At 39.8% G+C, this 15,448-nt stretch overlaps 1 protein-coding gene and 1 pseudogene across 3 annotated transcripts in view; one reads left to right on the plus strand and one right to left on the minus strand.

The window, feature by feature from the left end:
• ezrb (ezrin b) overlaps nucleotides 1-15,448 on the plus strand; it is a 77,312-nt gene that overhangs the window by 46,953 nt on the left and 14,911 nt on the right. For all 3 annotated transcript variants that reach the window (XM_088324648.1, XM_088324647.1, XM_088324646.1), the window contains exons 6-9: nucleotides 461-544; nucleotides 612-758; nucleotides 11,645-11,741; nucleotides 12,366-12,529. In XM_088324648.1, the coding sequence (XP_088180774.1) occupies nucleotides 461-544; nucleotides 612-758; nucleotides 11,645-11,741; nucleotides 12,366-12,529 (492 nt within the window). The remainder of the gene's footprint in view (nucleotides 1-460; nucleotides 545-611; nucleotides 759-11,644; nucleotides 11,742-12,365; nucleotides 12,530-15,448) is intronic.
• On the minus strand, nucleotides 14,990-15,074 carry LOC148346801 (U2 spliceosomal RNA; annotated as a pseudogene).

Here is a 15,448-nt window from a genome sequence, read left to right on the forward strand (position 1 = left end):
GAAAAAGAAAAAAAAATGGAAAACTAAGGAAATAGGGAAAAAAAGTAAAACGACAAGAAAGAAGAAAAAGAAACGGAAAGATAAAAAAAAGGGAGGAAAAAGCTAGGCAAAAACAAGGAAAAAGGTGGGGAAGACCTGTAAGTACCTATACAAGCGAGGTGGCCGACCATAATGACAGTTCCTTCTTAGTTAGTTTAATATCATGTAAAATCAAATTTAAAAAAATCTCTGCGTATGAGTTTTTTAAAACATTGGTGTTCATTTAATAGTTTATTATTTTTGCTTAATTTTCGAATCAGTAATTGTTTTTGAATAATATTTTTTTCACCAGAAGGTTCTCAATAAGACACACTGTCCCTTTAGACTTTCATATTAAAGCTATAACATCGTGGACCGCAATTGGTCCAACGGGCTGTGCGATTGAGACCCCTGGTTTATATGTTGCCCTGTTTTTCATCAGAGTGCTGGATCAGCATAAACTGTCCCAAGAACAGTGGGAGGAGAGGATTCAGGTGTGGCATGAGGAGCACCGTGGGATGCTCAAGTGAGTCAGTGTGTGGTTAACACGTGAAAATCTGCAATTCTTTGTACTAACATGGTATTTCCTCCAGGGAGGACGCCATGTTAGAATATCTGAAGATCGCTCAGGACCTGGAGATGTACGGCGTCAATTACTTTGACATCAAAAATAAGAAGGGAACGCTGCTCTGGCTCGGAGTCGATTCTTTGGGACTCAACATTTATGAGAAGGATGACAAGTAAGTTGAAGTCAACTTAAGCAGAAAAAAGTAATTACTGTTATCCCTCGCACTTCAGATATTCCGACCTCAGTGCATATTCCGCAATCATTTATCCCCAATCACATATTGCTGAGAGCGGGGGGAAAGAGAGCACTTATGTGTCAGTCAAGGTGGCTCTTTTATGATAAACATAAAAACACTTCAAAACAAAGTAATATGAAAACTGTAATTAATACACAGTGAAATTACCAGCGTTAATTTAAGACTTTGTAGCTAAGGATTAACACTATTACTAAGTGCCTTAAAATAGTTTACTATTTAAGGGTTAAATTAACAAGATTATTGAGTACCGTATTTTCCGCACTATAAGGCGCACCGTGTTATAAGGCGCACCTTCAATGAATGATATATTTTTAAACGTTTTCCATACATAAGGCGCGCCCCACTATAAGGCACTATAAGTGCATGCTGGTTTAAGATCAGGTAATTGTGCAATTTTGTAATTGTAATCCTGTGCAGTCCTTCGAGACATTTTTGTGATTAAGGGCTATATAAATAAATGTGACTTGACTTGACTACTGTAGAGGATGTAGTTACGTTATGCGACCATTAGATTGTGCCGTGCTAAAGGGAATGTCAACAAAAGAGTCAGATAGGTCAGTCAAACTTTATTAATAGATAACAAACAATCTTTCCACAATCTTCATTCACTCCCAAAATGAATAAACAGCTGTTTTATTATTTCCTCTGAGGGAAAGCATTTTCGTGACACATCTTTAACATCTTTGAACAACAGCAAGGCATAACATTTTACTTTTCCTCCATTTAGTCAACACGCAAAAAAACGTCTGATACTGTTATGGTAAATTAAATGTTAGTGCAATCGCAATATAGTGACACTCGTAATGTGCAAAAAAAAACAAGTGCAAAACAATAACAATAAAGCAATAACATAATAACTGTAAAATGTAAAACGTAAACACACACCAAGTAGGACCACCTCTGAATTCTTTAATGTTAAGTTCCCGTGCCAGCGCTGTTGCCTTCATTCGAAAAGTTATTGTACTGACACTTCTACTTGCTGCTCTTTGTTCAACAACCCACTGTTCAAGTGTTTCCTCTAACTGTGGCCATCTCGCTTTATTGCCACGGAAACTTTGTTTAGTCTTCCTTACTTGGCCATCGATTCATTAATGTTGAACTCTCTCGCTGCTGCTATATTTCCGTGTTCTACTGCGTGACTGATCGCCTTGAGTTTAAACTCTGCGTTGAAAGCGTGTCTCTTAATAGGAACCATTTCAGGGTCTTTATACAAACGCAAAAATAAAAGAATCGTTGTTTTATATTTCCCAGTATGCACAGCGCACTTCTTCTTCTACGCGAAAATTGGAGTCGGTGGCTGCTTCTCTTAGTTGCGAGACCTTGCAATTCAATATTGATCCATATATAAGGCGCACCGGATTATAAGGCGCATAGTCAGCTTTGTTTTAAAAAATCAGATTTTATGTGCGCCTTATAGTGCGGAAAATACGGCACCTTAAAATAAATAGTGTAAATTTCACATTCAAAGAGTAAACTTTTAATACTACTACTGTCGAGAACCAGGACGGACTCTCGGATCCAATAGCGTTAGTTTCAAAAAAGATTTTATTAGAAAGAGTTGTTGGAGCTGGCTCAGGACGCCGGCGCTTGTCGGTCATCAGCCTCTTCGGGCGGAATGGCAGCTCCGTGGCAGGTAGTTGGAAGGTAGAGCTTAGCAGGTATGGGTGGTCGATGGCCAGGGCGGGAGAGCAGGTCGCAAAACGTGGGACGGAAACAGGTCAAAAATGAAAGGCAGGCATGAATCAGGCAAGAAGAGTCGTAGGTACCTTGTAGTCTGGAGAACACACAGGGATACAAAAAGTACAATCCGACATCCATCTCTGGACGCAGACCGCTTAAGGAGAGAACGTCAGCCAATCAGGAAGTGCGCTCCAGCGCGCCAAACGATTGCCCCAGGTGACTTCACTTAGGCAATCACGACAACTACCTCAGTGAGCATATGGTCAGAGTCTCAAGTGAAGACTGGCCATTTCACTCTGTATGTATTATGCAATTTATCCAAATCTAATCAATCTAATCTTTCAGAATCTAAACTACTTTCTAAATCCTGATTTGTGTGTATGTGTGTTTGTATGTGAACTTGTGAACCAATTTTTGGCAAAATGTACACTCAGTAGCCTAGATGGTAGTGTGCCGGCTTTGAGACTGGGAGGTCGCTGGTTCGCGCCTCGACCGACACATACCTAATTGGTATAATGGCGGCGCCCTCTGGCTGCGGCTGCACCGACTCGCTACAACGGGTCAGGTGTATCGACATTTCGTTCTGTGTACATTGTTACAAAGAATGACAATACAAGGAAATTATTATTATTATTATTATTATTATTTGTACTTTAGGCCTCCGCAAGTGTTCTTCGCTAGGTTTCGTGTCAAGGCACCTCCAATAAATACCAACAAAATCAAGAAACATCTGCTATCTTGTGGTCTGCTTTTGTGGGGCCTCTAACACCCAATGGCAGCCAAATCGGGTACTGCAGCTCCTGACTACCTACCACTACAAGCAGCCAAATACAATCTTCTATTTGGCTCTTACCATCTATTTCCCTCTTCTTGCAATTCTGCGCTGGAAAAGAAAATATACACTGGAGATCAGAATTAGAGAACAGTTTACAAACAATTGAATGATTCTGAAAAAAAATGCCATCTTCACTGCTCAACAGTTTAAGACATTGTGTTGTGTCTATACCATGCTACTACAACACTTTTCACAAAATGGATAAGACATTTCAACAAAAAAACCCGTGTTTTGCCAAAAATGCACTGATCAAAATTAGAGAACACTTTCAGATGCCTCCCACTTAATGGTGCTAATTTAGCACATGATGCTAATGTATTTGATTATCTGTCAACCCCTATTTAACGGGCATTCTAAGTTCCAGTTACACTGACTTTGCAAGATGGTGGGCTGTTCTAAAGTGACTGAAAGACTTCAGCAGCAGGTTGTCCGGATGAAAACGAAAGAGATGACCCTATTAGCCATAGCAAGACAAATTGATCATTCCAAATCTTTTGATTTCAAGAATATTAAATCTTAAGAAAACTACAAACTCGTTCAAGTCCCCCAAGAAGGCTGTTCGTCCACGGACGTCAAATGCAAGAGAGGACAGGTCACTGCAAAGCATATCAATGGGTAATCGATTCCACACTGCAGCTGGAATTGCTCACCAGTTACAGTAAGTGCAGAACATGGAAAGCATATGTCTCGTCATTTAAGAGCATTTGGACTGAAGTGACCAAACCTTTCATTAGAAAAACAAATCAAAAACTAAGCTGAGCTCTGCTGATGAGGTTTATGTCTGGACCAATGAGAACTGGTCCAGAGTTCACTTCAGTGATTAAAGCAAATTTAATTTATTTAGGTCTGTTGGGAAACATTATGTCCGGTGAAACATTTGAGAAAAAGGTCAGTAACAGGTGGAGGAGTAAGTGCCATGGTCTGCAGCAGGAGTTTGGCCTCTTTTACAGCTACATGGCTGAGTGAATGCAAATGTGTATCAGAACCTTCTTCAACAGCACATGGTTTCTTACTTGCGTTAATCGCCCAAACAGCCTGCAGTCTTAATGCAGGCCAACGCTCTATGTCACTCGGCTAAACGGGTAAATAATTTCCTTGAGGATGAAAACATTGAAATAATGGCATGGACTACCCAGACTCCTGATCTCAACCCAATAGAGAACCTCTGAAAAATCCTTGGAGACAAAGTTATTGTCAAAAAACACTCTACAATTACTGAACTGTGGTGGAGGCTGGGAGGAGAATAGTAAAGAATCACACAAACACAGTGTGAGAGACTAGTTCTATCATGTTGCCGCAGATATGCTGAAGTCATTCACAGCAGAGGCCTGCACACTTCTTACTAATTGCTGACTTTCAGATTTTTTTTCCATGCCAAAGTCATGATTGTTTTTCTCATTTTGAGCAGTGGGTTCTGTAATTTTGAGCAGTGTGTTTTCTGAAAAGTATTTTTTCTTAGTCTTTTTGTGAAAAAGTGATTTTGTACTTTGATGTAAACAAAATTTAATGTTATTTAACTATGGAATCGTGAAGATCGTATTATCCCAAAATTATTCAATTTTTTACAAGTTGTTCTCTAATTTTGATCTCCAGTGTAATAAATAAATAATAAATTAAACCATGGAAAAAAAGAATAATACAATTAAATGCAGTTTTAGGGCGGCATTAACTCAGGAGGTAGGCGCTCTTCTTGGGATCAAGAGGTCGCAGGTTCGATTCCCGGCTCCTCCGTGTTATTTGTCGAAGTTTCCTTGGGCAAGACACTAAATCCCTAATGCCCCCAATAAGCAGGTCTTGCATGGCTGACTCTCTATTGGTGTGTGAGTGTCTGTGTGAATGGGTAAATCTGAAGCACATTGTAAAGCGCTTTGGGAGGTCTTCATTGACTTGAAAGGCGCTATATAAATGCAGACCATTTACCGTTTGATGATAAAAATATTGTTAAACCTCTAGCAACATTTTTTGCTGGGTGCCGCAATTTAACGGACCCTACATGGTTGTTAGAGTAAACAATAGTGCCCAACCTGCCGTCATGCCTCACAAATTGTGGCTCGATCTTTGTTTTCTGTACAAATCACAATCATGGGAGAGACGCCTCCTCTGCAATGACCTCTGCCGTAACCACGGTTACGCCAACTGGTTTTTCAAGCTGCACAACACTTAAAGAATGTGTGCAAGCGCCAGCGCGGTGGCCTTAGGGTTGGGCACCCGCTCCACGACATGGAGATCACGGGTTTGAGCCTCGGCCGAGTGGTTCCTAAAACTTATAACATTGGTACCCGTGGTTTGGCGCTCGGCATTATGAGTTGGATTAGGGGGGGATTCGTCACCTTATGACTAGTAAAAATTGTGAAAAAGAAAAAGAAAAATAATGTCAGCAACCGTGTGGGCAGATTGGCCTATAAAGCCCCTCTGAAGTATCGTGACAGGTTCTCCACTTAAGTCAAATTTTACTTTGATAATCACCTTTCAGTTAAATGCAGGGGTCTCAAACTTAATTGAGTTGGGGGCCGCTGAAGTTAGGATCTGGGTGAGGTTGGGCAAAAATGGGGATTTCCACAGAAATAGCACTGATTAAAAACATCCCACTATTATTAAAGGGACAGTATTTTATATTTGTCCACTAATAACTTTTCTTCAATTTTTACTCAGCCTTTCACAAATAAAGACAAAAAGAAGGGAAAGGATTATTTAAAAAAAGGAATAAAACATAGGGAAGAAGAAATAGGGAAAAGAAGGTAAAAAAGGAAATGGAACAAAATCAGAAGTAGGGGGAAAGAAGGCAAAATAAGGAAAATTGAGTAAAAGAAACAAGTAAGGATAGAAAGATAAGAGACAGAAAAAACATCAATTTTCTCTCTTTTCCTTTTTATTTATTTTTTCTTTTTCTCTTTTTTCTTTCAACTTCTTAATTTTTCTTTTCTTTTTTTCTTGAGTTTTACCTTTGCCTTTTTTTGTTTCTGTTTTTTTTCCTTTTTTACAATATGTTTTTGTCTTTTTATTTTCTTATTTCTCTTTTCAAATATAATAACCTGCGTTTTGATCACTTTGAGTCTCCGTATTTTGCTTTCTACCGTTGTGCTTTGAGCACTCGTTTTTGGCGGCATGACAGAATACAGAAACATCTAATGGGCAAATTATACAAACTATACTTTTCATGTTAAGGCACGGGCCTCAAACTATCATCCAGGGAGGGGATGCAACTGGCCTCCGGGCTGCGAGTTCTAGACCTCTGGTTTAGTGATTAGTATGTTATGTCTCAAGAGAGCGACACAATAATCCCTAAACTTTTTTTTTGATGCCCGGATCCGATATAACGCTTTAAAATAGCGTTCACATTGTTGTCGTGGCAATTCCACCAACATATGTCAGCAAAAGCAATGAAGTGAAAATCCAGTTTAGTCGGTGTACTTTCGAACGGGAGTTTCGCTGGCAGCTGTTCGTCACTCTTATTACGACACACCAATTGTTGTGCGTCCCTGTCATTAACTGAGACTGGCACCAAAAATGTCAGCCGCCACACCTTAAAATAATCCCTCAAACTAGGGACTGTTGTCTCTGAATTCTTTTTCATAACCAATGTACCCTCTAATCTGCGCGTGTGCGCAATTTTGCACCAGCCAGACTGTCTCAGTGCACAAGAAAATGTATCCTACGAACCAAAAACATGACTCTTCATTACGAAACTGATTCTCAAGAGAAATTTACCAGAATTACAGTGCATGCAGACAGAAACAGCGCGGGTACCCTCTGCGGTGTTAAAAGTGCAGTATTTTGAAGTCAATGTCAGCGTTAGATTGAGAAAATGAGAGCAAGCATGTAGGTGGGCTCGAGTTATTGCGAGAGAGAGGCTGTGGGTGAGTGGTGCAGTGCAGTAGTTTGCTTTTACAAAATATTATCATTGTATTATTTTTCTATCACTAAGACATTGAAATATAGACTGATAACTGTGGTTTACTGGAATTACTGCCTGCCTCGTTGGACTACGTAGCAAGGGGACCTTTCCTACCTACGTGCCTACATCAGTGTCGCCGTCTAAGGTTCCATCTCTTTACAGAGAAGCGGCTTCACTAAAATGAGCCGGCTCTTTCAGCTCCCAAACAGTTCTCCAGATTGTTTTTGTTGCTTTCATCCATGTAACATTATTCACAAAATGACATAAAAAGGGGAAAAAATAAAAGCTATCTATCTATCTATCTATCTATCTATCTATCTATCTATCTATCTATCTATCTATCTATCTATCTATCTATCTATCTATCTATCTATCTATCTTATCTAATCTAATCTAATCTAAAAGAGCTCTAACTTCCATTATATTTAGACCTCTTTCCTGCAGTGCACTCATAACACTATCCATCCACGTCAATCGCGGCCTTTCTCTTGGTCTCCTTCCATTTACTTCTGCTCTTTAGATCTTCTTCAACATTCGCTCCTTATCCTTCCTTTCCATGTGTCCAAACCAACTGAATACTCTCTTATCCACACGCTTGCTCAGTTACACTACTACTCCAGTTCTGTCTCTCACAATTTCATTTCTCAATCTATCCAATCTTGTCACTCCTAGCTTACTCCTCAAACAATTCATCTAAAAAAAAAAATAATTTCCTTCTCAAATCTACGTTCAGGCTCCAACTCTCTGCACCATACAACACAGTCGGCAAAATCAGACTCTCATTTAGTCCCCTTTTAACATCCATATTCATACTCTTGTTGCTCATCACTCTCCTCAGCACACCCAAAACCTTGCTTCCTTGATTCTTTCTGTGCAATACCTCGCATTCCATTCCACCAACTGCAACCATATCACAACACAAGTACCTAAAGCTTTCAACTTCTTCCAGCACCTGTCCATGCAACCTTATTTCTAACCCCATGCCCACTCCATCACGTGAACACTTCATCACCTTACTCTTCCCAACATTCACACATAATTTACGCCTATCACATACTCTTCCAAACTCCGTTACCAACCTTCTCAATGTTTCCTCAGAATCAACCACAAGCGCTGTGTCATCTGCAAACAACAACTGACTTACCTGCCACACCGTTCCACTCTTATCCATCATCTCTACACCCCTGCTAAATACTCTCTCACCACACCATCCATGTACACATTAAACAGCCATGGTGAGATAACACACCCCTATCTCACACCAGTCAACACAGGAAACCACTCACTTGTCTCACTCCCTACTCTTACACATGCTCTGCTGTTCACATAAAAATTCTTCAATGCTTCCAACAACTTTCCACCCATTCCATACATTACCTTAAACTGCCATAATGCCTCTCTATCAACTCTGTCATACGCCCTTTCTAAGTCCATGAAAGCCAAATTAAAATCCTTAGCTTTTGCAAAATATTTCTCACACACCTGTCTTATTGCAAACACCTGATCCACACATCCTCTTCCTTTCCTGAAACCACTATGCTCCTCCATCACCACCTCATCCGTTCTCCCTCTCACTCTCTTAATCAAGACTCTTCCATACAGCTTACCCGTCACGGACAACAAACTGATACCTCTCGAATTGCTACATTCATACGTAGCACCTTTACCCTTATACAATGGCACCACACATGCACTACACCAATCAACAGGAACCACACCACTTAAAAAGCATACATTCAACAAGCGCACTAACCAATCAATCACAGCAGTGCCACCTTTTTTCAAGCATTCAGCAGTACAACCATCCAAGGCGGCTTCCCCTCTTTCATTTCTTTCACCGCCTCTTGCACCTCCCATGTTTCCACAGGCTTCACATTTAAATCACCCAACACGGGCATTCTCCCCATACTACCGATCGCCTCGACTTTCACTTCCCTCCCATCCTCCACATTTAGCAACTCCTCAAAATACTCTGCCCATCTCGTCCTGACTGCACTACCGCTAACCAGCAACCAGCTTCTTTCCAAAACACTTTTCTCCTTTCCTCAAAATTCACTCCCATCTTTCGACACCATTCATCATTTGCTTTCTTTTTTGCTGCTTCCACTACCCCTTATACCAACCTTTTCTCCACTTTATATCTTTCATACGCATTACCACTCTTGTCTTGCAGCCACTCCTCACTTCTCTGTCGCAGCCTCTGAGACCTCATCATTCCACCATTCACTTCTTTTCCTAACACCCCGACCAACATTTCTCATTCCACACACTTCTTTCGCACTCTTCAAGACTGCCTCTTTAAACCATTTCCATTCCGTTCCATTACCCACTCGAGCATTCAGGTCACCTAGTATTACCACTTTCCCCCCTTCTTTTGTACTTGCCACACATTTGGACAAATAAAGCTAAAAAACTAAATAGACAAAAATGAAAAAGAAAAAAGGAAAAAAAGGAAAAATTGGTCTTGTTTTGCATTCAAATATATCTAGTCAATATTTTTGCTTACTTCCACAGAAAAAATGTGATGAAATATAGTTATTTATTGTGCAACCAACTAAATAAATGCACATAATGTAACTATTAAGTAATAAAAGATCATTTAAAAAAAGTAAATCTCTTGGTAAAGTTGTTGTAAAAACAGCTGACGTTTTTGGGTCATACAATCTTTCCAATATTACATTACTCAATTCAGTAAAATGTGAAAAATAATTGCATTTTCGGAAAATCGGCAAAAAGTAACTTGATGTCAGGTTTTGGACATGTTTTGGTTGCTACATGCAGGAAAAATCTTGCTCACTGTTTTTAGTCACAGACTTTGTGTGATTGCTCAGACCCGTGGTACCTTACAGGGAACATCGTTTATAACCAGTATTGGGCAATATATTTTTTTAAAAGTAATTAGTGATAGTTACTCACTACTCTTTCCAAAAAGTAACTGAGTTAGTAGCTGAATGATTCTATTGTAAAAGTTACTAGTTACCAGGGAAAGAAAAGATTTCTGTTACTTTAAAAACAAGTTTTTGTAATTCACCAGCAACAGATTTATCCTATACCTGAAGTGCAACAAAAACAAACAGTAAGCAATATCATAAATTAACAATCAGCAGTTAACAATATAAAGTGAGTTTAATAAATTAAATATAACTATCACTGCCTGAGACAACCGGTCTAGTTAAGGGAGCCTACTTCAGCATTAACATAAACACGCGCAAAACCATATGTAACACACACGAAAATGTGCATTAACACGTACAAAAACGTACGTAAACTCGCACAAAAACATACGTAACCTTTGTTAGCCATGTTACTTTAAAAAAAGTATTAAGTTATAGTTACTCACGACTTCTTCCAAAAAGTAATGGAGTTAGTACCTGTATGACGCAATAGTAAAAGTAAAAAGTTACCAGGGAAAGTAACTATTTTCGTTACCTGAAAAATGAGTTGTAGGTCAAAGAATTTTACGTTTTTTATTAGGAGTATTCGGGTTGATTGAATGAAATAACAATACTAGTTATATTGGGAAGAAAAGGCAAAATAAACATGCTACTTGCTCAAATGTGCATTACCGTTCTATTACATTACCAACAAATGTGAGACGAAATGGTTTTAGTGACATTTTCGCTATTACATTCCTAAAAAGTGAGATAAAAGTGAGATACAAAATGGTTTTATGGTTTTATTGGCATAGCGCAAGTGACGTGTACACGCTCCCGCTAGGGGGACAATTCTCGGCAGGGGGACAATTCTCTCATAGGGTCGTTTTGTTTGCCAATGTCACAAGTTGAGTGCTCGCCACTCAGCCTTAATTAGAAAGTTTGAACAAAGAAAGAGAAAAATACAGTGAGAAAAATATTAAGAATAAAGGAAGGAGAGAGGAAGAGAGTGAGAAAAAAAGAGGGGCAAAAAGGAGGAGAGAAAAAAGACAAAGAAAAAAAGGAAAGAGAGTAACAAAGAGGAAAAAATACAGTTTCAGTTGCTTCGCGAGTGGCACCTGGCTTAGTCGACATCGAGTGGACCTATTTCAAACTGTAATCTGTTTTTCTCTTGCGCTTCCTTCTGCATTGTCTTGCCGGCCGGATTAAAACACTTGCCGGGCCTGATCCGGCCTGTGGGCCACATGTTTACACATATGAACTATATGATAACTGCTATTTTGCATGGTGATGACGATGTAAACAACTCGGAAAGTGTAACACAGCGCTTTTGATCCTTCAGTAACGGTAACAGTGTTGTCTCGGTGGAAACAATTGTAAGTCAGGTGACACTTTCCTGAGAAAAAAAATGGCGATATTCTCTACACTGTTTACAACTCATCAGGAGGAAGGGATTTGTTTTTGATAGTTGAAAGCTTTCACTTCTCATCCGATTCATCTTATTGTCTTTTTCTATCAGACTGACACCAAAAATCGGTTTCCCCTGGAGTGAAATCAAAAATGTTTCCTTCAACGACAAGAAGTTTACCATCAAGCCCATCGACAAAAGATCACCAGTGAGTAATTCCCAGAGACTTTATTACGGTCAAAGTTAAACCTTTAAAGTTTCACCAACTGAGTTAAGCATTAGACATTAATTCTTGATTAAAAGCACCTATGAAACTTTAACTCAAAGTTACAGAAGACTCTTGAGAGAAACCTTTCCCTCAGAGTTAACGATTTAAAGCAGCTCCAATGCTTGAGGTAATGCATCTATAAAGCTTTAACTCAAGCCTTTGAAGCTTTACTAACTTTTGAGAGAAAGCTTTTACTCAGAGTTAAAGATTTAAAGCAGCTCTAATGCTACAGTTAATGTTGCTTAAAAGCTTTAACTCAAGCCTTGAAGCTTTACTAACTTTTGAGAGAAAGCTTTTACTCAGACTTAAAGATTTAAAGCAGCTCCAATGCTACAGTTAATGTTGCTTTAAAGCTTTAACAGAGTTAAAGTCTTAAATGTGTTGTAACTTCCAAGGAAAAGCTTTCACTCAGAGTAAAGATTTAAAGCAGCTCCATTGTTGAGTTAATTTAGCTTTAAAGCTTTGACTGAGTTAAAGTCTGAAAGCTTTTGCAGGTAAATCTCAGAAAACTAACTTTTGACAGCACTACTGATGACTAACGCAAACTCCGTATTTTCCTTTTAGGACTTTGTGTTCTATTCCCCGAGACTTCGCATCAACAAGCGCATTCTGCAGCTGTGCATGGGCAACCACGAGCAATACATGAACCGACGCAAGCCCGACTCCATCGAGGTGCAGCAGATGAAGATGCAAGCTCGGGAGGAGAAAATGCATAGGCAGAAGGAGAAGTAAGAGCTTTTCGTTTAGTTGTGATTTGTATTATGGTTAGCAAAGGGGTCAAAAACCTATGGCTTGCTAGCCATATATGGCTCTTTCATGAATACATAAGGCTCTGATATTATAAAGTACCTGTGGAATTTTTCAATATATTGCTTATTGCAGAGCTGGTTTTCACACATGTGAAACTTAGTTATTAATGATGGACAAAGGCTTTGGTCCTGTATATATGGGACACGATTTGAACTACGGTTTAAAGTCCAGGTGTCACACCAATAAACCCCCTTTTGGCTGTAAATGGCGAAATAATTCTTTATCTGGAAGCTCATAAAAACATCTATGTTCATTGCTGAGACACTGTATGATGAAAAGCCACAGAAGCGCTTGCAAAAGCACCTACAGTAATTTGATTGGGTGAGCAGTAGGAATGAGCTTAGCTATACACAGAGTGGGCAGTCTTTCTCTCAGCCTAGAGCAGTCTGCACTGAAGGTAAATACGTTGGTATCATCTTTTGCAGAATTTTGTCTCATTTTTAAAAATAAACTTTGCTTGCACCATGTTTTGCATTATTTAGGACAAAAATGCCTCAACACGCTTAGGTAACTGCAGGAGAGAGACCTATTTTAAGTGGTATATTTATATTGAAATGGAGAACAGGCTCTGGCATAATTATTATTTTATAGAGTTTATCATATGATCTAACATTACTCAGTAAGATCAAATTAACTTGTCATGATTACTGATGCGGGGCACCTGAGTCTGCTCTGTTGGCGCCAACAGCCGCGGACGCTGATTGGCTGCTTCCTCTTTTTTAAACCCCCGCCTTCCTGACAACCCTCGTCGGATCGTTTGTGAACCTACGCTACACGCTAGGTAAACTTTTGTGACTCCTGACTCTATCCTGCCATGTTCTCCGTCTCATTCCTGTTGCCGACCTCTTTTTTAGACCCGTTTATGTTTTTGCTCCTCCGCCGCGGCCATCGACCTGTATTTTTGCGCTGTCAACGACTACCTTCACTCGAAACGAAAGTGCCACTTCCGCGTTCCAGCTATCTGCTACCTGTGACCGACGATCATCGTGGATGCAAGTCCTTTTCCTCTTCTAAATAAAACTGAGTAAAACGAACGCAATTGGGTCCTGTCTCCGTTCCTGGTCCGTGACAGCACTGAAGAATTAGCTTTTGTCTGGAGAGCGGGTTTGACAGTTTTGTTGTATTTTGTCTCAAAGTATATGGAGTGGCTCGCTCTCAAAATATTTTTGTTTTTAATGGCTCTTTGGGTCAAAAATGGTACCAGCCCTTGGGTTAACATCAGACTTAGTCAGCAAATTTCCAACCATCTGTCCATCCAACTTGTCCTCCTTCAGTTCATCCCTTCCATCCTGCCCTTACATCTGCTCTTCAGTACTTTCATCAGGGTCCATATGGGTGCTTAAAATCCTTGAATGTGCTAAAATTTTAATGTTGTGGTTTCAAGAACAGGAAAATGCTTGATTTTTGGGTGAAGTGCTTGAAAATACTTGACACTTTTGCCATTGCCACTGACTCCATGCAATAATGGTGAGAAAAAAACATTTTAAAAAGTACGAGAAAATGAAGTTAATCAGTCATTTATAAACAATTGCAAATAGAGGAGAAATATTTATTCTACATATATGTAAAAATGACATTTTGAGCACATCAACTCCTATTTCAAAACACAATTTTTAAACACTAATCATTTCATCACCTTAACATCACTCCAACTTACGCACAGAGAACCAAAATACTAGTTGGCAGGCATTTTTCTTTCACATTGAATTCACCCTTCTTAAACCTTCTCTCCTCGAAGCAGATTAACGCTCCTCGACGGCAAAAAACAAAGCCTATTTACCAAAGGCTGATCCCTTTTGTTATTGTCAAACTCAACAGTTTAAATGTTCAAAGGGAAACGGCTCTACCTCTTTGATAAACACTCAGTCGATTTCTTTCTTGAATGGGATGTGAAGGGACGTCACTGTCATTTCCCTGCCTCTCCTTTACAGCTGTTAAAACATGTGCTGCAGCTGTCTTACGGGGAGGCACAGTGACATCTAGGTCCCTTAACACCTAGTCCGCATATGTGCTAGTCTGCTTTGGGAATGCAGCTGTAAACGATCTTGAAAGCATAATGGTAAAAGCCAAATGGGTTAAATCTTGAGCAAGCAATGAAAACAAGTTCTATAGATTGCTATTGGCTGCACAAGGGTCACCAACGTTTTTGAAGCTGAGAGCTACCAGTACTTTTTTGTTACTGATTAGTGTTACCTGCTGGGGTTTGGGGTTTTGGGGTTTTTAAGGGTTATTGATCTATCTTCGTTATTCATTATCCATTATCCGTTAATCGGTCAGTTCATTATACGCTACAAAGCCTAGGAGCCGGGACACTTACTCTCAGCCAAAAGGCTAAGCTAAGGTCCTAGCCCTATAGCCTTGTTGCGATCATTGCGAATGCACCGTTCCCGGAGGTACTGCAATACCGGGCCGATGCGTGGAGTGGACAGAGCAAGCTCTTATTCCATCTCCACAGGCCAAAAACCACAGCGGATAAGACACAATTCTGCTACCAGTTTGATATGCTTTTCTAAAATAACAACTGATCGTATTACTACTGTGTCATAACTAGGTTATTATGTTACAGTGGGCCCTCGCTACTTCGCGGTTCGACGGTCGCGGATTCAGAGCTTCGCGGTCTGTAATGGTTAAAAAAAATAAAAAAAAATTTTTTTTTTTTTTTTCTTTTTTTTTGAAGGGGCGTCGCTACTTTCTGCGGGAATCCCTCTCGGCCGACGACCCTAGCACGGCGCGCCGTTCTCGTTTCCCGGTGTTGTGCCCAAATCCGACTCCCGTACAGAATCGTCCGACAAAAGCGATCGTATTCTATATAATACGCTTATTGAAACCATAAAGCA

This window comes from Urocampus carinirostris, chromosome 20 (assembly GCF_059441175.1).
Source record: "Urocampus carinirostris isolate Australia breed hairy pipefish chromosome 20, RoL_Ucar_1.0, whole genome shotgun sequence".
In the NCBI taxonomy this organism is placed as follows: Eukaryota; Metazoa; Chordata; class Actinopteri; order Syngnathiformes; family Syngnathidae; genus Urocampus; species Urocampus carinirostris.